This window comes from Mauremys reevesii, linkage group 13 (genome assembly GCF_016161935.1).
Source record: "Mauremys reevesii isolate NIE-2019 linkage group 13, ASM1616193v1, whole genome shotgun sequence".
In the NCBI taxonomy this organism is placed as follows: Eukaryota; Metazoa; Chordata; order Testudines; family Geoemydidae; genus Mauremys; species Mauremys reevesii.
Genome location: NC_052635.1, coordinates 30,393,396 through 30,420,206, shown reverse-complemented (window position 1 = coordinate 30,420,206; position 26,811 = coordinate 30,393,396). Strand labels below are relative to the sequence as shown.

Below are 26,811 nucleotides of genomic sequence, written 5' to 3'. Positions count from 1 at the left end.
TGGCACACTTAAGGCTCTGCTGGAACAAATTCAACCCCTGTGGTTCAGTTGCACATTTCCACACACCTTCTGCACCTCAGTATGTAATCTACATTTGACAGAAATGCTGAATGGCTCCTGAGAAAAGATCAGCTGGGTACCTTACTCTGTTTTAGTTCTATCGCCCTCTATATTTCTCTTTGACTCAGTATCTAAATGCCCCATCACCCCTCAGTAAGACAGAAGAGCGGTACAGTCCCTGTTTTACAGATGGGGAGCCAAACCACCACAGGGAGAGGTGACTTTCCTAAGGGCAAGGTGGGTGAGAGAACATCTTTGATTAGACCAACTTCTGTTGGGGAGAGAGACGAGCCTTTGAGCTTACACAGGTGGCTTCTTCACTGCATTTCCCAAGAGCAGGCAGGATTCCTGGGGTAGTGGAGGAAGCAGAACCCAACGTCTTCCTTAACAAGCCTACCCTTCTCCGACTGGGGCCATAGGATGCCTGTCACCATAGTGCTGTATCAGGAGCCCTCCTGAACACTGGCTCTCCGAGCACCCCACCCCCGCGTCTGCTCCGAGTGCTTTAAACCAGCCTGGGGCTCGGCCCGCCAGGCTAGGAGTGGAGGACTAGCCGGAGCTGGGGTGGGTTCGAGCGTGAGCAGCAGCTGAATGGGAAGGGCCTGGCTGGCCTGGCCCCGGGCCAATGAGCTGGCAGGGAGGACGCAGAGCGAGAGGGCCCCGGGCCCACCACCACGACGTACCGTTTGCAGCTGGCTGCGCTGCCAGCTGGGGGAGTGGCCGCCGGCCCGGCAAAGGGAAGGGGCGGGGCCCGGGGAGCCCTGAGAGCTTCGCTCGCTTCTGGCAGCCGCCGCCTGCACCGGAGCGGCTGGGTCTGAGAGCGTGACGGCCACGTGTGAGTGTGGGCGCCCGGCGGCGGGGGGGTGAGCCGAGCCCCACTGCACCGGCTCCTCTCTCCGCTCAGCGTCCGCCCAGCCCCGCGTGGAGCTGCACGGGGCTGTGCCGCGGGCTGGGTGCGTGGGCGAAGCCGGCAGCCAGCGGGTGGGGCTGCGGTTCCGCGGTGTGCCAGGGCCCCTGGCTGGGCGGGGGGCAGCCCGCTCCGCTGCCCCAGGGGGCTCATGCGGCTCAGCGAGCGGGGGGTCTAATGAGGGCTTCCTGCCTCCCCTTGATTCCGGTGTTACAAAGCTACACAATGCTGCCCCCCCCCCCCGGGCTGGGGGGAGTTCTTAAATGCTGGCTATCAGGGCTGTCGCGCTATGAAAGGGGGTGGGGGCTTTGTGGACAGGTGGAGGAATTGATTCTAGGCATGTTTCTAGTGGGATCTTGGATGCTGAAACCAGCCAACCTGATGCAGAGGGTGGTGCATTTTCAGCAGAAGGGGTGGGGTGGGGTATTCCTCCCTCCCTAAAAGGCTTTTACCAAACATCGAAATGTTTTACTGCTGTGTCTTACCTAGAAAAGTCACTTGGCAGAAAAACTCATTTAAATGTATCAGAATCTCACCTGCTTTTGAGAGCAACAGCAAATGGAGATTTAATTGGTATAAATGGTGAGATAGACTAATGGAATGAGCAGCACAGAAATGGAAAGCAAATTCTGCAGGTGGGGAACCAAGTTATTAAAAGCCCCTGCTGCTTCCCTGGGATCTGAGATTTTTCTCAGACAAGCTAATGGCTTTTGACCCTACTGAGCAATCAGGAACACACCTTGACAATTCTGTTGGGTCACAAATATTAAATAATAAAACCTTGAAATTAACACAGGATTTTAGGGGAAGTTTGGCACTGTTGTGACTGAAAGTCAATGGAAGTTGTGTATCTAACTGTCCTTTGTGGCTTGAACAGTCTCCCCTTTGAAGTACTGTGGGCCACATACTATGATGATTCATACCTCGTGCGATTCCACTGAAGGCACATGGTGTAGAATTTGAACCTGAAAGCATGCAGATCCTGCGATGCTTATGGGTCCTGTGGTGGGTTGGTGTATTGAGGAAAGGGGCGTTGGAAGGTTGTAGTATCATAGAACAACAGGCTCAACCTCATTTTCTAACTCCTCGGACTTCCCCTTGAGCCGTGAAATTTAAACTCACTTTATAATATTGAAAACCCAAAATCTCATATTCTCCAACACATCAACAATCAAATGTGATGCAGTTTTCATTTAGATCTGTTTGCGTGCAGATCCTTCAGAAAGGAGAAAATCCCTTGGAAAGAAGCCATGCTAAAGAAAATGGTACAAACATTGGAGTAAATGAAGACTTGAGTGTAGACAGAGATGGTAGAGATCCCTCTCTCCAAAATGGAGGTTGTCTAGGTGCATATAAACATAGGTATCTAAGCTATGAAACCACAAACCTAGTGACCAGTCTCCTGCAAGAATGAGTGGATTTGAGGGAGAGAGAACACAAATGGCTCAGATGGGCCCTTGATGTTGAGAACTTATGCAAACTGGCTTTGGGAGCCCCAGTCCTACGAATCTCCTTTGCCACGCAGACATGGAATGAGAGTGCAATGCAGACCATTTTCAAGAAGTAAATCCTAGCTTTGCAGAACACTCGGGGTTAGATTCTTCCCTCCACACACTGCTCCTTGGCTGGGCTCTGCCCAATTCTTTACTGGAAAAGCTCCAGAGTTGCTAATGTGGCTTTGAACTCTTCCCTTGGTGACTCACTCTTTTTGTTCCACTCTTCAGGGAGAGTGCAATTTATGTTAGGCGTTTCTCCACCGGAGAGGAAGTGTTCAGTGGTTGGAACATTAGCACTAGAAATCAGCACTTAAGGGTCCTATTCCCAGTTATGCCACTGACTTGCTCTGTGGCCATGGGCATGTAATTTCCCTGAGGTTTTCCTCAAGTGATAATACTTTCTTACCACAGAAGGGTGTTATGAGACTTAACTAATGTTTATAAAGTGCTTTGAGATTCACGGACCAAAAGAACCAGAGAAGTGCTGGGGAAATGCCTTTTACCTCCCTGCTAAAGGAGACAGAACCATATTTCCAAGATTTCTCTTACTGGGTGTTGAGGGAAGAGGACAACCAGGGACTTACATTGGTCAGTGGATAGGCAAGGCCAGAGTGAACTTCAACTTTCTGGGGCAGTGAGGGCTGGGACCATTTCTGGAGACTAGGATTCCAGAATTCTTACATGTTCTAGTCTCAGTCTACTCTGTTTTACTATGGACTAAAGGCCACTTCTGAACACAAGGGGACCAGGTTTCTTTCTGCTGTGACCTGACTGATACCATGGGTTGAGTTTTAGTCTATTGCCCGGTGAAGTTTCTTTCTTGATTGCCTGAGCTTTCAGGTCTTGATGTGGGCTGTTATTTGCTGGAGTGGGAACCCCATCTTTAGCTTAGTTGTTGATGGGCTGCACTTTTACTGCTGGCTGCACACATAAGGCAAGATGACATTTGACTATGTGACTTTTCATGGCTCAGAACTGTTGGCCTATTTATTCATAGCCTCCTCGGGCAAAATGGGATAGATTTGAAAAAGCAGCTTGCTCTTATTGCCTAGTTTTTCTCTCTCTTCTCTCTCCGCCCTTCCCAGTATATTGATTTATTTGTTTTAGTAGTCTTGCTTATGCCACGTTTCCAGCTTTATCCAGATTTGTCCACACAGACGAAGACGCTCCTGCCATTGGCCCAAGTGTGGTGACTAAAGGCCTTACAAAACAGCAGCCTTCTCACTAGCTGTAGAGGGTTGTTAACACCTCTTTCCTGAGCCTGTGCTTGTGGGGGTGAACATATTTGCATGAAGGCCATGGGAGGTGCTTTTCAGTTACTTCAGAAGTTAGACTCTCTTGGTATGTCACACTGAGGCACTGAGTTTGGGACCTGATGCAAACTTCTCCAGAGATCAGCATTTGGCTGTGACTCAAAGCTGGTAGATGATTTTTAAAGTATTTAACATACAATAATCATGTGTTGTACTATTTCCCCCTTCCCCAACTATTTAGCCTTTCCTTAAGAGGCCATTTGCCAGTCTCCAACTTCTACAGCGTGTATGTCTGTCCTATATCCTTCTAGATCTATGACAAAACATACACAATGGCTCCCAATGCACTCTGCTTCAGCAACATTGAATCTTGCAGTGTGATGTCGTCCTGGAACAGTACAATATACAGTGATACTGAAAGCTATGATGTCATACAATGAACGGTAACACCTTCATAGGAAACCTCTATTACAGAAAATGCTCTCCATGGTCCTTGGATTTGCTTTTCTGCCTGAAAAACAGGGGAAGAAAACGAACACAGTATAAGGGATTAGAATACAAATCCATTGGGTTGTTTTGCTTATTGTGGAATGAAATTCCATTTGGCATCTCTTAAAATAACGAACAACACCCCAGCTGAGTATCCTATTGTCTGTATAGCTTGCTCGAGCTGGGGAACGGAGTTCTGGTAATATACATAAACCATTCAAGCTTTACATTATCAATATAAGTGAGAGCAAAGCGTTATTGAAAATACTGGGTCTGTGGTATGCCTGGAGGGTAGTTCAGTCCTGATGTGTTACTAGGAGAACTTAGGGATTCTGGATTCTATTCTCTGCACTGCAGCCAACTTCTTTCTAGGCAACTGGGGATTTGGGCTGAGACTTTAATTGGTGGTTGCTGCATGTGACCAAAGTCCATATTCTATTATCTGGGCACAAAAATATTCTCTGTGCCACAGTAAGTAACTAGGTCTTGCTTCACTTTAAAGTTAAGCTTTGTGGGCGACCATGAACGCTAGTGGCCCTGGATATCCATTAGCTTCTTTGTATGTGGGAGATCTTCACCCAGATGTGACCGAAGCCATGCTGTATGAGAAGTTCTCACCTGCTGGACCGATCATGTCCATCAGAGTTTGTCGGGATGTTGCCACACGTCGATCGCTCGGTTATGCCTACATAAATTTTCAGCAGCCCGCTGATGGTAAGCCTGATAAAAACTTTACCTCTGGAAAGTTTACATCTGTGGTTTGGGATGGGGTGTGAGGGCTGATTACAGGGGTCATGTTAAGGCTGCCAGGTTCAAAATAAATACTGACTTAATGCTTTGTTTTCACTTGGTTCTAGTCTAAATCTGTGCTGGATTCTTATGTGGTGCCCGTCAGCGTGGTATCTGAGTGTCTAATCACATGTGTGTGCCTAGATAGAGGGTGGGAGGGGAGACACCAGGGGCCCTACAGTTGAGTTTTCTACCCAGGTGAAAAAGTCAACATGCATGAATACCCTTCCTCCAAGTGCTCAAAGGTACATTTGACTTGATTGTCCTCCTCTGAGAGCAGAACAGGGGAAAGCGGTATTGCCATGTGTGTGTTCATGATGACAGTGACAAACTGTACGGGATTCTCATTTTCTAGCATCAGAACTGCTAGGCAGGGATTTGTTCTCATTTTAACTAAGATGATTCTGAAGCAAATGGCAGAACTTCTAAGACACCTTTGATTTTTTGGAATGAGGTTACAGCGGGTGAAGGGTGCCAGGTCAGTAGCACTGGAGACTGAAATCATCTATTGCTCAAAGCCGAAACAGTGTGGGCAGCCATGTTGTTCCATTTTACTGTGAATGACAAATGGGGAGTTTTCTTCAGTGCTAATGGGCAAAAGGATTCTCAGATTCCTGTAGATGAGCTTTGGGCGGCTACATGAACAGAACCCATCGCCTGACTCCTCCGTTGTACATGTTACTAGAGGACTATCTGGTGTGTCTACTTTGGAACGTGGCTTGCAAGATAGCTCCTAGGCTGCCTCTCTGGTTGTGATTTAATGAGGTCTTTTTCCCAACACTTCCCTGCTCCTTATAACAGTCTGTTTGTGCAGACACCCAGTGTTACAGTAGGTGGGATATCAGGCCGTGTCACAATTCTTCTCTCCTTGTAATTGTCTTCACTTGTTCATAACAAATGTGCATGTTTCCTGCCAGCTGAGAGGGCCTTGGACACCATGAATTTTGAAGTGATCAAAGGTCGGCCCATTCGAATCATGTGGTCCCAGCGAGACCCTGGCCTCAGGAAATCAGGGGTTGGGAATGTCTTTATCAAGAATCTGGACGACTCTATTGACAACAAAGCCTTGTATGATACGTTCTCAGCCTTTGGGAATATCCTTTCTTGCAAGGTACGTATGTTTTCACTGCAAGAACAAGATTTATCCTGGGACTTGCCTGCACTTTGTTACCAGGGTTATCAAACTGGTTGAGATGTGAATTCTCTTTGCATTGCTTTGTGTGGTTTTCTTTAAATTTTCATCCATTAAGTGAATAGGAGACTTAAAGGGTTTTTGGGGAGGAGCGCTGCTATCTTATTTCCACTGGCAAAGGAGGCTGGATGCAACTCGCTTCAGAGCTGATGCACTCTGACTCAGCTAGAAGGGATCTCCTGAGAGCAGTGCAGACCACTTCCTATCTCAGGGGCTCAGCACGTTTCCTCAATGGTGTTTCCAGCTTCTGTCAGCCCTGGGAGCTGAACTTGTGACCTGTACTCTTATCCCCCCACGTGACAGTATGTCATGAGCATGGGGCTCTAGGTATTGTAGCTTGGTGAAAAGCAGATGCCAATGAGGCTGAATGTTCCTTGGCGATGGGACTTGGGTTTGGCGTGGGTGGCTGCTAGGGAGGTCTGCCCGGGTGGGGCGTGGGGAGATCTGCCTTCTGTTTTTCAGGGCTCTTCAGTGTCTGACTTTGCCTCTCTCTTGGCAGGTGGTTTGTGATGAGAACGGATCCCGCGGTTATGGCTTCGTTCACTTTGAGACTCATGAGGCGGCAAATCGGGCCATTGACACCATGAACGGGATGCTGCTCAATGACCGCAAGGTGTAAGTGGGGAGTGGGGAACCCTCATTTTGTGCTGCTTCTCCCTTCAATAGCCCTCTCTGAATGTGGCCTTTGTATAGTAACTAAACTCTTGGTTATCGGTATTTGCTCAGTGTGGTGCATAATCAGCATTGCTCACAGGGCAAACATGCTCCCTGTTAGGGCCTATACTGTTTCTGCCCTTTTTTCACTGGGCTTTGGAGCGATGCTATTGATCCTGGTAGGGTTGCAGTATGGAGACTGAGAACTGTTGGCACAGAGGGAACAAATTCCTAGTCCAGGCATGAGCAGGTGTACACATCATGATGGTGATGCAGCACTGCAGATGTCCATAGCTCTGTACTGGTCCCTGACTCCCTAAGAATTCGTTTAAGATAACGTGGAAGAAAGAGGCCTTAGCCTTCTCCAGTCCTCCCTTCCCCTCCCCTCCTGTGAAAGACCTCAGCACTCTTGGATCTAGTGAGCTCTAGATCGCTGCCTGTGTATTGCCACTACTGCCCAGCTGGGATGCAGGGACAGGGATCCACTGAGGGTGGAGCTGGCACTGCAGGGAGGAGGGGCAGATCTTACACCATCTAGGAGGGAGAGAGGGCAAATAATTGAATTCCTTTAGGATCTGCTTGATCCGGTGAGATCCCCTCTGCAATGTCTGGTATGGGATGGCTCTTAGATTGTGCGCTCCTTGGAGCAGAGACCATCTGTTGTTCTGTGTCTGTACAGACCCCAGCAAAGGGAGGCCCTGGACTGACTAGGGCCTCTGGGTGCTACTGCAGCATTAATGTTACGTAACAGTAGCCAGTGTTTGTGGAGACGGGGGAGAGTGCAAGTAAGATCTGCTCAGGTTGCTGAGATGCAAAAATACACAGTTGTTACTAGTGATAAAGCGACATTCACCATTAGGAGTGACTCTACTGACTAGTGGACTCCCATGGTTTTTTTTTTTCCCCTGCCCAATGGATGTATAGTGAGGATTCATGTTCCTCCGTTTCCTTTCTGCAGCTTTGTTGGCCATTTTAAATCCCGTAGAGAGCGGGAGGCAGAATTTGGGGCACGGGTGATGGAATTCACCAATGTCTATATCAAGAACTTTGGGGATGATATGGACGATGACAGACTGCGGGAAATATTCTCCAAGTTTGGTGAGTAGCGTTTCTATAGCAAAATCTGCACAGTGGATGGTGAATTGGAGGCTGTGGGACCAAGGAGTATGTACAAGGGAAAGAGCCTGAGTGAGTTAGACCTCTTCTCTTATTTATATACCCCTCTACCCTGATATAACGCTGTCCTCAGGAGCCAAAAAATCTTACTGTGTTATGGGGAAACCGCGTTATATCGAACTTGCTTTGATCCTCCGGAGTGCGCAGCCCTGCTCCCCAGAGCACTGCTTTACCGCATTGTATCCGAATTCATGTTATATTGGGTTGCGTTATATCAGGGTAGAGGTGTAATAGTTTTAGTGGTAACACTTATCCAAGACCAAACCCAGCTGAGGACCTCGCCAGTCATCCCGTGCAGCTTTGCAGAACTGTTATTAATTTAATCATTGATTATCTGCTCTTGACCATGATGATGGAGGATGACTGATGGCTTACCTGCTTTTCAAAACAAACCACAAACAATTGCCCTTCCCAGGCAAGTGAGTGAGTAGAACTTCTCAAAGCTGTGCCTGAGCATGGAAGCCAGTTACAGAAAGGTAAATGTCCTTTAAATTACTAGTCTGAATTTAGAATAACATTTTCTCCTAGTGGGTTGTGACTGTCTCCTAAGTTCTTGGAACAAGGTCTGTTTGTTGTTGAGCCCGGAGCACACTGTTGGTGCTTGAGAAATACTAAATAATCTAACGTTTCTGTAGTGCCTTTCATCTGTGCTTCTCAAAGGCTGCGTTTCTGTGACTAGATTCCTCACAGTAAGGTAGATGGGGATGTTTATCTCAGTTTTGTAGATGAAGAAACTGAGGCACCAGACCTTGTGACTTGCTGTGTAACCTTGGGCATCAGGAATAGAGCCCAGGTCTGCTGTGCCAACCAGTAAATACGTTGGGTCATGACTCATCTGGCTGTATAGCTCCTGTGGGAACCTTGCTAGTGGGGAGGGCTTGGAGAGACCAAACTAGTGAGTTGGGGTGCCTGTATTTACCTGCTACCAGCATTGTCACTCCTGTTAGCTGGGATGCCTTAGCGGGCAAGGGACTGTCCACACTGCAGTAGACACTTGTCATTGCCCCCATTCTGCACCAGTGTATTTTTGGAGTCACCCCAACACATGGAGCTCCTTGTACTGCTGCCACTGCCCCCACATCACTCAGCACTAGCCTGACCTCTAACAAAGTCTTTGTGATCATTAACCAAAGCAGGAGATTGGGGATGGGGAGGGGGCAGGGGTGATTTTCTCAAGCTCTGAGCAGAGACCTTGGTGGACAGTATCTTTCTGCTCCAGGTTGTTCTCAGGCACTGCACTCTTCTGTTTGCAGGGAAGACGCTGAGTGTCAGAGTTATGATGGACGACACTGGTCGCTCGAAAGGGTTTGGGTTTGTCAACTTTGAGAAGCACGAAGAAGCCCAGAAGGCAAGAGGGTCTTTGCTTTATATATATAATTGAGTCTGTGACATTTAGAAGCCTGGCTGGGCCTTTATTCTCATGAGCAGGGGCAGACTGGTGCCAGCTGCTGAAATGCAACTAACCGATCTGTTAGTGTGAAAGATTCCATAACTTCCAATTCCTGTAGCTTCTTGTTAACAACGTGTGTTTGCGTGGCCAGTGAGTCTGTCTGGGCAGTCATCCTATGCAAAGGGAAGCCCTGTAATCCAAACTTGGAAGCAAAGCTGCTTTTATACCTTTTTATTTTGAAAGATCTCTAATAGTAATGGGGAGAAATAAAGCCTACATAAAGGGGGGCTGGGAGGGTGCTAGGGCTGTGGTTTCTCTTTGTGCTTAGACTTGGGATCATCTCCTGGCAGGCTGTGGCAGACATGAACGGGAAGCAGATCAATGGCCGGATGGTGTTCGTTGGCCGAGCTCAGAAGAGGATGGAGCGTCAGAGTGAACTGAAGCGTAAATTTGAACAGATCAAACAGGAAAGAGTGAGCAGATACCAGGTAATGGGAAAGAAGTGGAGGTGCCTTATGCCACGTGCCTGGTTGCTCTCTGGAATGCTCACCAGAGGGAGTAACAGCATGGGATGTCTCTGCTGAGCCTCCTAGTCTCAAAGGGAAGCTTTCAGGCATTCCAGATACAAAGGCATGGCCATTGCTGAGCGGGCGCTGTCGAAAATCCCAACGGCAGCCAGCATCTCTATCAGGGAAATGAGCCTCCTTGCTTGCCCGGCATGCTGGGATTTCCTACATCTGTATTTGTGGCACTGGATCCTTAAAGGAGCCAGCCCAGTTCTCTGCGTTACACACTCCTCTGGGGTGTGTCTTATAGGCGACACCTACAAGTGAGGAGTGTGTAAAACCAGAGTGGTCCTAAACCCCCATGGCAAGTAAGTGACTTCACTGTATCTGCCACATTCTTTCATTCCCAGAAAAAAGGGAGGATTTGTATTAGTAGAGTAGGTTGGAAATATGGTCTTCTGGGAAGGTGTCAGTAAGACACAGCAGAGCAAGTTCCTAATGGAACGTTTATTGTGGGCCTTCTGTAGCCATGCTGAATTGTGCGAGGCTTGCTGTCCTTTGTGGAGAAATCTAGTTATAGCCCTGTCTGTTCTTAGGGGGTGAATTTATATGTGAAGAACCTGGATGATGGTATTGATGATGAGCGGCTGAGAAAGGAGTTCTCTCCATATGGTACCATTACTAGTGCAAAGGTAAGAGAACTGGGCTAACATGGGGAGTCTAATTCACAAGGCATTAGATCCTAAACGGTCACTGATCTCGGTGTGGCGGTGCTTTATGGGGCACTGGTACTGAACATAGCAAGTCCTAGGCTTTGGACCTGTGTAAGCTTCAATCCCTGGCACTTGAGTTGTGACTGGCTTGCATTTTGGCCTATAGCTTTTCAGATTATGCAAATAAATCACTATCTGCTGCCTCTGCAGTGCTCACAGCCCCTGCTAGCCTGGGGAACTCGGGTCAGGAATCCAGCTCTGATATGTCCCCGGCCTCACCCGCATGTGACAGCATGCTGGGCTGCTGCTAGAGCTGTTGTGTTTTGAAGTCAGCTGGGAATAGGTGCCTAGAAATAGACACTTAGAAAAAATCACCCTTGATTCATACATGTGACTTGCACTGTATGATGGCTGCACCTAGGGCTCCTGCCTCCAACCTTGCTTGAAATCAGTCCCACGCAGCCCCTGGAGCCTCAGGCCACAGTGTTTGTTGCCTCTGAGTCCGGAGGCTGGCTGCTGTCCACTCTTTCCCTCCCTGCTCATGTCCCCACCTGTGATGACAGCTCTGTGTGATACGCGGATGGAGTACCTGGCATTCAGTGGACTTTGTTGTGTTCTAATCTAATTTTAGGTGATGACAGAGGGTGGACACAGCAAAGGGTTTGGGTTTGTATGTTTTTCCTCCCCAGAAGAGGCTACCAAGGCCGTGACGGAAATGAACGGACGGATCGTCAGCACCAAGCCTTTGTACGTTGCCCTCGCTCAAAGAAAGGAGGAAAGAAAAGCTATTCTCACCAACCAGTATATGCAGAGACTGGCCACCATGAGAGCCCTGCCTGGCCCTCTCCTTGGCTCCTTCCAGGCACCCACAGGGTACTTCTTGCCTGCCATCCCACAGGTGAGGCCCCGTCCACTCCTCTGGGAGGGGCTTGTCAGCAGACCAATATGGAGTCTGAGGAGCTTGCCTGGGGCCAGACTCACCTGTCTGGGGGGCGAGGGGGGGGGACAGTGTATTTGATTCTTTGGCACCTCAGCACCTCCAGCACTGAGAGTAATTGAACCAAATAGCTTGTTTTGGGACCCTAAAGATGACAAACCAAAGATTGTCATTCTAAGGATGTCAGAGCTACAGGTGTCATTCTGAGTGCTGCTCTGTTCCAAGCACTCATAGAATATCAGGCTTTGAAGAGACCTCAGGAGGTCATCTAGTCCAACCCCATTCTCAAAGCAGGACCAATTCCCAACTAAACCATCCCAGCCAGGGCTTTGTCAAGCCTGACTTTAAAAACTTCTAAGGAAGGAGATTCCACCACCTCCCTAGGTAACACATTCCAGTGCTTCACCACCCTCCTAGTGAAGAAGTTTTTCCTAATATCCAACCTAAACCTCCCCCACTGCAACTTGAGACCATTGCTCCTTGTTCTGTCATCTGCTACCACTGAGAACAGTGTAGATCCATCCTCTTTGGAACCCCCTTTCAGGTAGTTGAAAGCAGCTATCAAATCCCACTCAGCCCCTCCATCCTTCCACCCCACGACACACTAAGCTGATGCAGAATTGGTTACCATTAGAATCTGTCCTGATCATCTGTCTGCTTACCTGATGGACAGATGGGCTAATGTGCCACGCTTCACCTGACTCCAGTCAGCCCTGCATGCTTGTGGTGTTGGTTGAGCACTGTCAGCGTGCCCAGCGCTGCCGACATCAAAGAGTCTCTGCCCCCCAAGAGCTTACAGTCTAACTGGTGTACATAGTACAGTGTGTAAACACCATAGGCAAAATTTTCAAAATGGGGTGCCTAAAGCTGGTTCCTAAGTCCATGTGTAGACCCTTAAATGAATGGACTGTTTGTTTATTTGTGTTCCCCAGAAGTGCTGGAACACACCGTGCTGCCTTCAACACTTCTGAAAATCAGGCCACGTAGTTGGGTACCTAAAGAGGCACCCGGATCCATAATGTTGCGCACCCATTTTTAAAAAATCTTGGCCACTTCGTACAGACAGTGAGATTCAAGTGAGCCTCCTGCGAGTGGCATACCGAGTGGATTGTGGTTGAAAGGCCTCGCAGAAGAAGTGCGATGCAGGCATAGGCACATGGAGAAGGGGCTTGCGTGTTAGATGAGAGGGTGTGAGCTGATGTGTTGGGGTGGCATAGAAGGTGCAGAGGTGAGTGGGAGGCGCAGAGGAATGGGACACTTGGAAGGTGTACAGGCAACAGGAAGGGAAGCAGCAGGAAATGGGCCTGTAAAACACTTCAGGACATGGCACTGCATGTGAGATAAATGCCTAGAGTGCATTGGTGTGATTGGCATTATAGAGAGATTACTGAGACGCTTGGTGTTTAAATATCTGAACTATCACAGGCCTATCCTCTGCTTTTAACCCCAGAGCTATGATTCCCTCTAGAGATATCACCAGACTTGCCATCTGGGGCTTTCCCCCTTTATCATTGTGCCAGAAGTTACTAATGACTCCAGTCCCTCAGGATCCTAGCCCTGACTGGCCTCCTTACCTGGGTACTAACATTTCTCTAGCTTCCAGACTGGGCATTAATGGGTCCTGGGTCTGTAGGCACGTCAGTCACTTATGGAAGTGTTTGACTCATGCTGCTGCCAATTTCATGAAGGGATCTGTTGAGCTCTGCTTCGATCCGTTCATCCAGCCACGTCTGCAGTTCCCGAGTTACGGTCTCTGTTGCTGCTGCTGCAGGGTTGTACTAACTGACTCACACTGGCGAGTGAGACACTCTGTATTCTGCTCCTTTCATAGCCACAAACCAGAGCTACTTTCTACAGTCCTAGCCCAGTTGCCCCAGTCCGTCCTGCCCCTCGGTGGAGCACACAGCCCTCCAGGCCTCCCTGTGAGTGAGTCTAAATCTGCTGTGCCTCCTCTGACCCCCTGTGACGGGCAGTCTGTGTGTGGTGGAGGGGAGCGACAGTGTGCTTTTGTGTCTGCTCTGCGCAGCTTGGTATGTGGTTTTGGTTTTTTCCTTCTGGTGCTGGGGTAGTTTAGGACTGAACGCTCTCTAAAAGCAGCACAAACCATGCAGCTAGGGGGAAGCGGTTGGCTGGTGGGTCACCTGCAGGCAGTAAGTTTTGGGAGGCAAAGCTGCCTGAATTGCACCGAGTCAGAGAAAAGACCTCCCCTCTTATCTGCGTGTCAAACCCTTCATTCTCTCACCCTGCCGGTAAACACTGCCTGTTCGGGCTCACGTCCCAGCACAGACATTTCCTTCTGCACCTTCGCCAGTGGGAAATTTACAACGTGTTCAATCGTTACAGCAGCCTACCACACGGCTACCCCAATCCTGAGGGCTGCAGCTCCACCCAGGCGCCTGCTATCCAACATCAGCACCATGAGACAGGCATCTACCCAGGTGCCCCGAGTGCCACCGCATGCCCAGAGAGTGGGTAAGTCAAGGAGGCAGTGGGTTAGAAGTATCTAGTGAACATGCCCAGGAGGGCGTTGGTCACAATCTTGTTTCTGTCTGTCTGTCTCTCTCTGTGTGCCTTTTGGAGGAAGGGTTGGCTTGTGCAGTTGTCCATGGGTAGGCTTGGGAGGATTCGATTTTTGTCGATAAATGTCAATTTCACAGTACTCACACAGACTGACAGAAATATTTCCACTACTGATGATCAACATCTGCAGACAGGCAAAATTAGAAAAATGCTGCTTGAGAACTTATTAGAATTTGATTTCCAGCTAATGACTGTCAACATCACGTCAAACTAAACAATGTGTCAGACTTAACTTTTTTGAATCTCAGCATCTACTGTCATTAAATAATTTCCTGTACCTGTGGAAATTTAAATCTCTCCCAGTAAACATTGATATTACTTGTCAACATTATAAAAATAAAGAAATAAATTGAATTCTACTGAGCCTATTAATGGTGGGGAGGGAGGGAAGGAGGATTTTGAAAATCTTGCCTTCTCTCCCTTTGAAGTTGGAGTGTAGGTTAAAAACTCACCCCAAAAGCTTGGAGTAGAATGGTGTAGTGTGCTGTGTCCCCAATGGACTCACGGGATTTAGGGCTTGTCTACACTTAACGGAGGAAAGACAGTTGATTTAGCGGGTCTAGTGAAGACCCGCTAAATCAACCACTGATCAACCACTGATCGCTCTCCTGTTGACTCCTGTACTCCACCGGATCGAGAAGAGTCAGGGGAGTAGTAGTGTGGACCCTGTGGTAAGTAGATCTAAGCTACGTTGACCTGAGTTACGCTATTCACGTAACTCAAATTGCGTAGCTTAGAAAGACTTTCATGCGTAGTGTAGACAAGGCCTCAGGGAGCACTAGGAGTGCATGGGTTTGTAGTTCTCAGGGAATGTTGTTGTCTTCGGGTCGGTGCCTAGCACAAAAGGACCCTGATCCTGATTGGTTCCACCATGTGCTGTTCAGTAGTAATGACCACAGTCCTAGATTTAACATTCAGGCAAAGTGTGTTCTCCAGGCAAAAACCGATTTAAAGGGATTCCTTGGACAATGGAAGTGGGTTTTAATGGCTCCAGTTAAACAACAAAGGTTTTGAGATTCCAAGTAAAATAGAAATTGCCAGTGCTTATAGTAGAGGCTGACAGGGATGAATGGTCTGAAACTGCTCCGTGCTTATCTTGTGCCTTTCGATTTGATTTGGCTGTTGCTCTCAGGGTTTCCTCTGAGCAATGAGTGCCTGCCCATGACTGCATCTAGTTCATCCCCTCTGGGCTCACCTTCTGACATGCAGCTCTTGCTTCTGCAAAATTGGAGAATGAGGTTTGACTGTCTTGGCCTCTTGTGCTGGGTATCCAGGTCAAAGGATACCTATAAGAGAGACTCGGTGGCTTGTCAGACACTTTTCACTAGCATAAGTGAAGTGGTGGGGAGAGCTGAGCAGGTTCAACAGCAGAATCTGAGGGCCAGATTCGGAGGTGATGTGTATGTAGGACTTAGTTGCTTTCCTTGCTACTCTCTGCATTTCTGGCTCCTTAGTGTGAGAGTTACACCAGGTCAGTCTCTCACACTCGGACTTAGTTGGCCAAATTCTAGGTGATGTGTAAAGAGGGTGAGGCAGAAGCTGCGTGTAGGTAAGAGGTACAAGTCTGAGGTTGTCTAAGATATGTAATTTACTGGCTGGAGGTGCCAGGCAAGAGAATAAATTGCACTGGCCTAAATTCATTCTCTCTCTCTCTCTCTCTCTCTCTCTCTCTTGTCCTTGTGGCACTCAGACTTGCTCCTGTATTTGGCCCTTGGTCTTTTCTGTTCTTTACATGAGCAGGCGACGTGAAGCAGTTGTTGAGTCCGTTCTCTTGGGCAGGGTTCTGGGCTTCTAATAGCTGAGGGGGGAATGAAAGTGGTTCCCCAATGAGTTTTTGGAGCAGGGTGCACTAGGAAGCTGTAATGCTGCTCCCAAATGGTGAAGTGGGAGTTTGGGTGGCCCCACAATCCATGTGAAATGGATACAGCCCACACTTAGGTACGTGTGGGGGGAGTTGGAGGAGCCCATCGTTGTTTCTCCTCAGTTTTCTTTGTCCTTTTTCCATACTTTCCTTTTGTGGTGTCAGGCAGGCAGCAGGAGTAGGGCAGCATGCTGTCTGGTGCTCCTGCTGTGAGTGAGCACCATGCCATCCTCGCTGATGCGTTCGCAGGAGGAGTCCTGGGGCAAACTCCTTAGTACCAGGGCCTGGTGCTGCCCTTCAGCTGCTCATGCTGAGAGGCATCAATCTGTGGGTGGGGAATGAAAAAAGACAAGTCCATTCATTGACATCCCACCACTCCCCTGATTGATTACCCTGCACTGGGAGAGCACGTAGCCTTTTTTTTTTTTTTTTAGCTTGAATGGCACCCGCACGTTGCTTTGAAGTTGTGAGGGGCGTATTTTGCCTGCCCTGCTTGGCATACTGCTTTCACGCTCTTGGCAGGTGTAGAGTTAAAGCATGTGCAGACGCTTATTGCATGTCTCTTCCTCGCTAATGTTCCTGTATCTCTTCCAGCCAACATAGGGACCCAGACGCTTGGTGCCCGTGCACCCACCTCACCATCCCTGCTGCGGGGCGTGCCACAGTATAAGTACTCCTCAGCAGTGAGGAACATCCAGCCGATGGGAAGCGTGGCACCTATGCTGGTACAACAGGTAACCTATTCACAGGATTTTGTCCTAGAGGTGCTGAGGCTGGGGCAGGGCCCAGCGATCTGCTAGAAAGTCACAGGGAGGGATAATCGGAATAGAATGTGGAACTGTGGCCATTCCAAAAATAGCCTGTGTTTCCTGAGCCCCTGCAGGGCAAAGATGGCGGCCAAGTTCTGAAAGGCCTTTGGTTTTCCCATTTGTATTTGATGAGAACTCTGCTGCTGCTGCTAGAGAGTTTCTGGTGGGGATGGAGGAAGGATGGACTCACACCTCTAGTAGGGCTGCCAACTTCCCTGGTTTCACTGGGAGTATCCCAGAATTGGGCTCTCGCTCCTGGAGGATACTGAAGCCAAATCAGAAGATTTTAGGCCACTAAAAGTCCAGCAGCACAGCAGGCTAAGGCAGGCTTTCTGTCTGCCCTGACCCCACACCACTTCCGGAAGCAGCTGGCACATCCCTGCAGCCCCTGGGGGTGGGCAGGGGTCTCCATGTACTGCCTGAGTGCCGTCTCTGCAGCTCCCAGTGGTCAGGAACTGTGGTCAATGGGAGCTGCAGGGGCGGTGCCTGCAAGCAGGGGCAGCATGCGGCAACTCCTGCCGCCCTTCACTCCCCAGGGGCCATAGGGATGTCCCGGCCGTTTCTGGGAGGGGCAAGGGCAGGCAGGGACCCTGCCTTAGCCCTGCTGTGCTGCTGACTGGGAGCCGCCCGAGGGAAGCGCTTCCCAGCCAAAGCTTGCACCCCACACCCTCTCCCGCACCCCACACCCTCTGCCCCAGCCAGGTGAAAGTGAGCAAGGGTGGGAGAGAGCAAGCAGCTGAAGGAGAGGGGATAGAGTGAGTGGGACGGGCCTCTGAGAAGGGGCGGGGCACGGGCAGGGTGTTTGGGTTTGTGTGATTGGACAGTTGGCAGCCCTAACCTTTAGGGAGTTGCTCTACTTTGCATGGTCCTGTTAGAGGACAGGGTGGCTAAAGCATTGCCCGCTGAGCACTGCCATCTGGCTGTTCAGCCTGTAGATGGGAAAGGCAGGCACCCAATCACACAGAGCTACATCTTGACTTTACCAGCCAGACCACTCAGATCAATGCAGAGCATTGCATGCTGGGTCTAGTGCCTTGTGTGGATGCCTCATCTATGTGCTGTAGTCTACTCCATTTGATACACTGGTGCAGCCCTCACCCTCCATGGAGACCATCAGCTGGCCCAAATCTGGCCAGCCCAGATACCGGGAGTCCCCAGTGAGGGGAGAGGAGATTGTTTAGTCTCCCTCCTGAAGCGTACAGATTCTCTTTGTATCATGCCTCTGCTCTCTTTTATCTGCCTGGCCCTTGCCCCTTAGAAGAGCTGTTTCTTAATGCTGGTAGCAAAGCTGGAATTGAGTCTCTTCTCCCCTATGGCACTGGGGAAGCTCTTCCTCTGGTACTGAAAATGGGACTCCTCAAATGGCTTTCAGCATTGTTAAAAACAAGTCTCTTGTGCCTTTTAGAGAGATGCTGTCTGGAAGCCCCTGGGTGAGGGTGGCCCTGAAGGAAGCCAGCGATTGAACGGAGCTGTACTCTAGTGATGAGGGCAGGGACTGGGATTCCAGGCTCTTGGGGGGCCGCTTCTGGCTCTGCCATTGATTCATGTGTGATCCTGGGCAGCTCACAATCAGCGCAGCTGGGGCTTCTCATGTGCAAAATGGGAGTAACTTGCCTTGGGGCTGGATTAAGGCCTAGGCACTACAGGTTCCTGCTTAGGGACCCAGCTGCTGGAGTTGTGTGATTTATACCACTATTTTTTATGTTATTTTTTTTTTTAATTAAAGCTGAAATTAACTTTCTAGGCTCATGATTGTGAATAAAAGCTTGAAAACCTGAGTCAAGCGAAGTCTCATTGCTTTAGGCTCCCTACACAGTAGCTCGCAGAGGTGTGAATAGTCCCCAGTGCACTTCAGTGGGACACCCCACTGCTCTGAGGGGCACTGCCAGCATCACTCCAGCTGAGAGCTGTGTGGCAGAAGAGGGCAGCAGGCACAACCCCCGACCCCCACCCCCCCACACACACATCCGGGCTGCTGCTGGGTAAGCAAACCTCCCCCCACTGCCACTCCTGCCTTTTGGTGGGGAGAACAGGCCTCTGTTGCCGCTCCTAGTGAAGGGGCTGATAAGTGGGGCCCCATGGTGCTGCCCTGCCTCTCTGGGCAGGGACACGGGCCATGGCTATGCTACAGCTACAAAGCCTCCTGCATCCGTGGAAGGGGGTTTCCATTGCTGTGAATTTTTTTCCAGCCCTGAGTGACACAGTTAGGTCAACCTACATTTTAGGTGGAGACCAGGCCACCTGATGTGCCTAGGCCATGGATTGCCTTAATCCAGCCCTGTCTTGCCTTCCTCACAGGGGTTAAGGTTAATGATTGAGATCCCCAGATGAAAAGGGGCTGTAACTACCAGACCCTCCCTATAGACCGTGCCCTTCTTCCCTGAATCCTTGCTTCTAAAACATGACTCACGTGCCTTGATTAACCCAGATGCTGCTTCCTGCCGTTCTGAGTGATTCTATCCCTTGTACTTTGTTCAGGCTGGAGAACCTGCTGTTCATATTCATGGGCAGGAACCTCTGACTGCATCCATGCTCGCTGCAGCTCCTCCTCAGGAGCAGAAGCAAATGCTAGGTAGGTGCCGGTGAAGCTGCTCCTTTACACCCTGGTAGAAGGAGGATAGTAACCTACTGGAGCTGTTGCTGGCTCTGTTGCTGCACTGTGTGCGCATTGCATGTCAACAAGCCCAAGGTTTCATCCTAGCCCCGTATGTGGCACTTATGGGTTTTCGACAACCTGTGTGATTGTTTCTGTTGCCTTGGAGACAAACTCTTGTTAAATCTGGGCTGTGTTGTGGGATGCTCTTGCTTGTAGTTCTTTGTTCCATGACCTGTGGGAGTGGTGCGATGGGTCACTGCATCCTGGGCCAGGCTAAGGGAAAGCCTGTGAGCTCTGAACACGAAGGAGAGCTCCGCTCTGCCAGGTGACGATGTTTCAGGCTCCCCTGAATTTCAAAGAGACACTTCACTGCTGCTGTCAAGGTTTGGGGGCCTGTCAATCAGCTGTTTACCTCATAGGGGCTGTCTCCAGTAGGCGATCGGGCTCTGGCAAAGTGTTCAATTTCACATGGAGTCTGGCACTTCCCGCTGACTGAGCAGCTCGTGCTGGTGCATGAGCACAAGCTGTGCAGAGATGTTGCATCCGGATCTTTGTTAGGCTATAAAGAGCTTAGCTACAGAGAGACTTGCCTGGCTGTCGATTCCATGGGTAGGTACTTGGGCCATCCAGATATAGAATTGAGCCGAGACCATTCCTCCATCACTAGACTGGTACTCCAAGCAAGCTCCCTTAGAAATAGACACTCTTAATACGCTCCATACTGCCCTTCTCCCAGTACCCTTTACGGTGGGTCAGAAATGTGCTGTTCTCCCTTCCTCCATGCCTGCTGCACTTTCAATACAGCCCAGCTGCAACAGGTGGCTGCTGCTATCCAGTTTCAGCCAGCAGCCTTGCTCCCTGACATGTGTTCTCTTTACAGCATGCTGAAAGCCTGCTGGCCTGAGCCCTTGGGTCCAGGAAGCTCTCCCTGCTGTGATGCTGTGTATCTTGATTACTAAATTATAGTTCCACCAGAGAAATGCTAGTGACTCAAGTTATTTTTGTGGCCCTTCCAAAATGTGGCCTTTGCAACCTTTTTTTTTTTTTTGGCCTGTTTTCAGTGCATTAGAAACATTACCAATTCCCACCGTCGCTCAGAGACGAAAGGATGCCAACCAGAATCACTACCAATAAAGTCAGTGCAAGTGCTCCATGCTGTCTTGGGGGAGGAGCTCCATAGGGCTCCTCCCTCTAGTAATTGGTTAGTATCTCTGCACCTAGGTAAAGCTGCCTTTCTCCCTTTCTTGAGCCAGTGAAACTGGTTGCTGTTCACACATTACTTAGCCCTGGGTGGCACTTCACAGTTGTTAGTGACTATGACACCTGAGTAACTTTGTTCCAAACCCACTTCCATTTGCAGATGTGACCACAGCTCTTGCAGGATAGAGAAGCTGACATAGTTCCTTTCTAGCAGTCTGGCTCTGGCCTGCATGTCCCAATGACAGACTGTAAAGGAAGCAGCAACTATGCCTCTTGTTAATACCCAGAGTCCTCCAAACTTTTTTTCCATGCGCGGTCTCCTAAGCATCACCCTGTTGTCATAGCTAGAAGCATTTTAATCCAAGGCTTTCAGATTTATGGGGGCTAGTGCAAAACAGCAAGATTGAAGAGCTGCAGCTGAAGATGCTGCTACCCTCAGTTTTTCTCCTGTTCAAGCAGCAAGAGGCTGGGGGAACCAGAATCAGCCCCGTTCAGCATACAAGTAGAACAGATCTCAGCTGCTGTGTGTTGCCACCATCTCCATTTTGCACAATGTGACTGGCTGGCAGCCATGTCTGACTCTTTTCTTGGGAAGCTGAATGGCACAGAGAGTCAGGGCATCAGCCCTTTAACTTGAGCAGGCTTTGAGTTCAGCTTTCTCTTAAACCCACCGGGGGCACTGTCAGTCTTGAAATCATCCAGGTCCCAATCTGCATATTCTGTCTGCTCAAGAAAGGCCCAGGAATGGAACAGCTGCAGGGAGGCATGTGGCTGTGCTCGGGACTGAGGTGCATTGGCAAAGCTGTGTGTGGTGCCCAGCACTGAGGGGTATTGGCAAAGCTGTGTGGGGGAAGCTTGTGCAGCACCTGCCTGGTATAAGTCTTTGTTCCTGGCCCCTCATCTTGGCACCAGATTCTGTCACCATGGTTCAATGTCAAGAAAGATGTATCTAGTGGTCATGTCCCTGATTGTGCATTTGCACCCCCAGCGGGACTTGGAAGCTTTCTTGGAACATGCTATCTGGGTGTCTGCGAACACCTCTGCAGAAAAGCATTGGTGTGTGAACAGTGATCTCCTTGATCTATACCCCTCCTGTCCTGATGAGAGAAGATCAGAGCTGGGACTCATTCTGTGTGGGGACTGGAGAGAGGATATTGAATCAAAATGGTTTGAAGTCGCCTTGGATTTTTCCATAATGTGTAAGGCTATCCTTGATGTTGTGACCAGGTGAACGCCTTTACCCCCTAATCCATGCCATGCACGCCTCCTTGGCTGGGAAGATCACAGGAATGCTGCTGGAGATTGATAACTCGGAGCTGCTGCTTATGCTGGAATCACCAGAATCCCTCCACTCCAAGGTAGGAAGTAGCCAACGCTCTAAAGAATGAATGTTTCCAATGCAATGGATGTCACAAAGGGAAAGAATCTGGTGCTGAAGGGATGGGAAGATGGGGGCAGGGAGGTATGGGTCAGCAGTGTTTTAGTGGGAGAGGTGAAAAGCAGATACAGCTCCAGATAAATAAGCAGCTCAAGTGACAGTGCCACCCCTTCCCCTCACTCCCCAGAACTGTGGCGGGAGAAGAGGCCAGGCTAGAGTGCAGCAGCTCTCCGGAAGCTAGGAGACCAATTTTGAAATCCATTTGGAGATGGATAGGAAGCCAGTGGGTGTGGGAGTTGAGGCAGGGAAAGTCCTAGTTTTCTGGATCAAGACAGTAAAGATTTCAGCATTCTGAATGCCTGGAAGTTTAGAGAACACAGTTCTAGAAACATTGGGAAGATATTGCAGAAGTAGAAGCAGAAATAAGGATTTCAGCAGAAGCAGAATCAAGGATTTGTTCTTTCAGTGTCTCTCTACAGGAGCATTTTGTACCTCTCATTAACTGATTGCCAATTAGCTCTAGGAACTTAGCACATCAAGGGTAGCCTGGACACACTCCATGTTTGTTCCTGGCTACAGATGTTTGGAACCCTCTGAGTAATGGCTACGCTGGCCTTTACAAAGCTGTGAAGTTTGGCAATCAATTAACTGAAGGGCTTTTTTAAAAAATCCCTCTTGTTAGAGACAGACTACTCAGTGATCAAGAATAGATGATAGCTTGGCTGATTCTTTCCCATAAGGAAAGTCCAGGATTCTTAGGCCGCCTTGAGAACAGTCAATGTGCATGTAGGGGGAGAAAGTCAGATTGGGACACTGGCTGGGTGTAACCAGAAGCTGGGAGAGTTTTGACCAGAGGGATTGGAGAGGGTTAAGGGACTTAGAGCAGTATGCGACTTGCTTTGAAGAGATGTCCCACAGTGAAGATAGCACAGGGATATCCAGAAGTCAGACAGAGACTTGTTGTGTCTGAATGTTTGGTGGTCTTATTTAACATATTTTTTTATGTTTTAATCCTTCACTAAACACATGGCAAATTCATCCTGGGCTTGGGGGTCAGGCTCTGTATAGTATACACAGTCCTAAAATGTTTGGGACATTTTGAGTGAATCCAGTGCTTTGTGGAAATATCAGCACTGACTACAGCCAGATAGAGTATGTGTTGGTGCTGTACTAGGTCCCGCCCCCTGCACAGCTTGGCCATGGCATCTCAGTCCTGCAAACATCCCCTGCTATTCCAGGCTGGAATCTCTCCGATGTGGGTGTGTCCATTCCAAACTGTGCTTTGGCTGTGTGATGTGGACACGCATCCACCTGAAAACCTCAATCACCCAGCACACGTGATGGAAGGAGCTTCCATTGTATTCATTTTAGTCTGATAGTCTAAGTACAACTGTTTTTGTTCACATGTAAAACCTTGAAGGAACCACGTAGTTCTCAGTTATTTGGAGGGTGTCTGGAACCTGTTTGTGGACAGTTGGCTGGCAGCTACTTGGCAAAGCACAGAAAGCAAAGGGATAGAACAAATCAGATAGAGACGGGTATACTATGGGCTTGCATATTCCCTGAACAAGTGAAGTAACTCCAGGCCCCCTCTCCTGAGAATGAGACCATTCTTGCTGGTTTAAATCTTGGATTCCAAGGTCCATGATCATATGAAGGTGACACAAGAAAAGGTTTATAGGATTTTGTTCACATAGAGCTGAGTTCCCAGAGATCCTATGATTATATATTGTGCTAAGAAGTGTCACAAGCCATTCAGTCAGTCTGTAATAATACAAGATCCTGGCGACTTTGCTTGTAGTCATTGGGCAACATGCTCTCAGAGGGCAAATTCTGCTGTAAGCTATTTCCTTTCACACTTTTTAGAAGCTGTAGGTCATCAGGTCCACATGTTTTGCTTTCTCTAGTCCTGTAATATCACTCCCATAAGAGAGAGCCCATAAAGGAGGCTGGATAGCATGAAAATGAATCTGCTAAATCTGAGGCTGCTGCAAACTCCAATCCTGTCTGACACGTTCAGTCTGAGCAGTTACCTCTTTATTCTGAATTTTGAGCTGGTAAAATACTGTCCCTGTGTGAAATTTTTCATATTTTTCTTGCATATCTGGTGTATGTTTGGCCACTGGGTCCCATCAAAACCTCTGTCCTGAACAGATTGGCTGTGTTCTGTTGCTGGAGGCAGGATTAATATTTTTCACCTGTCTCTCCCCTTTTTAAAAGGAACATGGGATTTATCAGGTAGGATCAGACTGCTGGTTCATCTACTTAGACAGCGTGTCTCAGTGGCCAATACCGGGCACTTCAGAAGACAAAGTGCCCCAACTGCGCAGAGCTGTATGAAAAGGGAGGTGGGTGGTTGTCCGCTGAATAGACCAGCAGGAGCATGTGGGACACACGTCCTGATAGCTACTGCCATTGACTGTCCATGTTGTGCTCGAGATAACTTCAGGGGAGTCCCCTAACTATTACGGAAGGCAGAACTCCACATAGACCTAAGAACTGGCTACAGTAGGACTTATCTGGTGTCTGAGTGAGTGTGACTTCTGGGTTTTGAGGCAGTGGGGAATCAGACTTTAAAATAAAAATAATCTAACGTAAATGTAGTGTTGATGAAACATAGCAGCCCTGGTAACTAATTTGCCTCTTGGAAGGGACAGCTATACTAAGATCAAGTTGGGAGCCTTGAGTATCCTGACTGTTACCTGTGTAGGAAGCTTCTAGGTGTCAGAGCAACTAAACTTCTCTCCACCTTGTGCTTTGCTTTGTGAGATCGAGGAAGCGGTTGCAGTGCTCCAGGCACACCAGGCTACCGAATCATCGCTTAACAGCAGTGCTGCAACATTCCTCCTATGAGACCCAGGTAGGTGTGGGAGGCTGTGCGGAAGCTGGTCTCATGGCAGGGTATAATGTGGAGAAGGGTCCCTTTCTGCCTGGAATGTGAGCACTAGAGAAGTCTTGTCAAGATCAGTCAAGCTGGACTTGGGAAAGCAATGGGGGTGTGTGTTGGACCCTTACTTCAAGCTTAATTCCTTTATATGAACCAATGCCTCCTGCTATTTTCCAAAACTTGATGATTGTACCAGAGAAAAATTAATGCTAAGCGGTTAATTTCAATGTAAATCTGGGGAGGCAACTTGGAGGTGAAAAATAAACCAATCTGGCTTTTCTTGTAGCCCTCATGGAATCGGATGCAATCATTCCTGATGCCTTTACAGGGGATTGCAGAATAGCTTAACCCAGTGGTTCTCAAACTTCATTGCTCCGTGACCCCCTTCTGACAGCAAAAATTACTACACGACCCCAGGAGGGGGGACTGAAGCCAGAGCCTGCCCGAGCCCCACCGAAGCCCAAGCCCCAGCACCTCGGGCGGAGGGACAAAGCCAACACCCAAGAGCTTCAGCCCCGGAGGCTGTAACTTGAGCCCCACCACTCAGGGCTGAAGCCCTGGGGCGGTGGGTCTCAGGCTTCAGCTTTTGCCCCAGCAAGTTGAATGCTACCCTGGTGACCCCATTAAAATGGGGTCTCGGCCCACTTAGGGGTCCTGACCCACAGTTTGAGAACCACTAGCTTAACCTATTATCCTCTTAGAATCTTAGAGCCTCTAATCTGGATCCATTAGCAGTGATCATGCCCCATCCTAGTACAACTCCAGCAGAAGCTTCCAGCCTTCCTGTTTGGTAACAGAAAACAAATGTGCAGAACTTCTAGGCACCCTTTTGTAAGATCAAGTTTGGTCATGCAGTTTCCTTGCTCTCACTGGTCACTTAATTCAAGTTCAGTATTGGTATGTGAACTCTAGGCTAACTTAGACTGAGCTTCTGTGTCTGACATGTCTAAAGTGTATATTTGTTGTAGAGGAGGGACTGTGAAGAACGCTTGGCTCAGAAGATAAAGCAACTACAACCCTGACATGCATCACCACATATATTGGAAGCATTTATTTATTTTTTCTGTGTACAGACGATGACACAGACTTGCACTCAAAGGCCAGCGTTACTTTTTCTTTGTGCATCAAAAACTTTGCAAAATGATTTTTCCCCATAAATGAACTGCATCTATGTAACACTGTCCATGTGAGCTCTCTTCTGGCAAGCCTTACCGCTGAGAGCAGGTAGTGAAAATGTTAACAAGGGGGGCACGTGGTAGAATGACCACCTCTCCTTGTGAGTGGCGAGGAGGGAGACACGATTGGTTCAGTTGTAGTGTTCCATGCGATGACAAATCATCAGAGCTTGTCATTTTTAGTAAGTTCTTTTGGGTTCTGTAATGTTATATTTGTTCCTGTGGTTGACACCATAAACAGCTGATACATCCACTCTCACTATGTGCTTGTCACTGTCTTTCTTTCAAGAAGAAATGGTTTCTTCTGTACAAATGGCGGTAAAAGTGATTAGACCTAAGGCTGATCTTCAGCAATAAGGGAGGGAGGGATGGGTCAGAGGCCTATAATGTTCCTGAAAACTGACTAGGAGACAGAAAAGAGTAGGACTGAATAGTCAATTTTCATCCTGGCAAAAGGCTAACAGTAGGCTGCCCCAAGACTCTGTATTGGGTCCAGTGTTTTAATGCATCATCTTAATGATTTGGAAAGTGGGGGGAGCCATGAAACAGCAAAATTTGTAGATGACAGTTGTCTGTTAGTCAAGACCAGGGAGGACTGTGAGGAACTTCAAAGAGATGTAACCAAGCTAGGTGAATGGGCAAATGAAGCTTGGTGTTGATAAATGCAAAGTGATGTGCCCCAGAGAGGAAAAAAATAAATCACTGTCATGCTTGGTTCTAACTTAGCTGCATGCAGTCAGGAAAGGGACCTGCTTGTCACTGT

General features: G+C 48.8%; 1 protein-coding gene across 5 annotated transcripts; it reads left to right on the top strand.

The window, feature by feature from the left end:
* The first annotated feature begins 502 nt into the window (after positions 1-502).
* PABPC1L (poly(A) binding protein cytoplasmic 1 like) lies at positions 503-26,393 on the top strand. Of its 5 annotated transcripts, none has more exons than XM_039498779.1 (16): positions 503-624; positions 4,708-4,919; positions 5,912-6,105; positions 6,686-6,801; positions 7,799-7,938; positions 9,270-9,364; positions 9,757-9,894; positions 10,509-10,604; positions 11,257-11,523; positions 13,394-13,484; positions 13,906-14,034; positions 16,598-16,737; positions 19,291-19,384; positions 21,836-21,966; positions 24,756-24,846; positions 25,842-26,391. In XM_039498779.1, exons 2-15 carry the CDS (start codon positions 4,727-4,729, stop codon positions 24,837-24,839), a joined length of 1,908 nt encoding a protein of 635 aa, XP_039354713.1. In that variant the 5' UTR covers positions 503-624; positions 4,708-4,726; the 3' UTR covers positions 24,840-24,846; positions 25,842-26,391. The 5 variants fall into 5 exon arrangements, with proteins under 5 accessions (XP_039354713.1, XP_039354712.1, XP_039354714.1 ...); XM_039498778.1 differs by lacking the exon at positions 503-624 and adding an exon at positions 754-895 and having other exon boundaries at positions 25,842-26,390; XM_039498780.1 differs by lacking the exon at positions 503-624 and having other exon boundaries at positions 4,727-4,919; positions 13,909-14,034; positions 25,842-26,393.
* Positions 26,394-26,811: the final 418 nt, after the last annotated feature.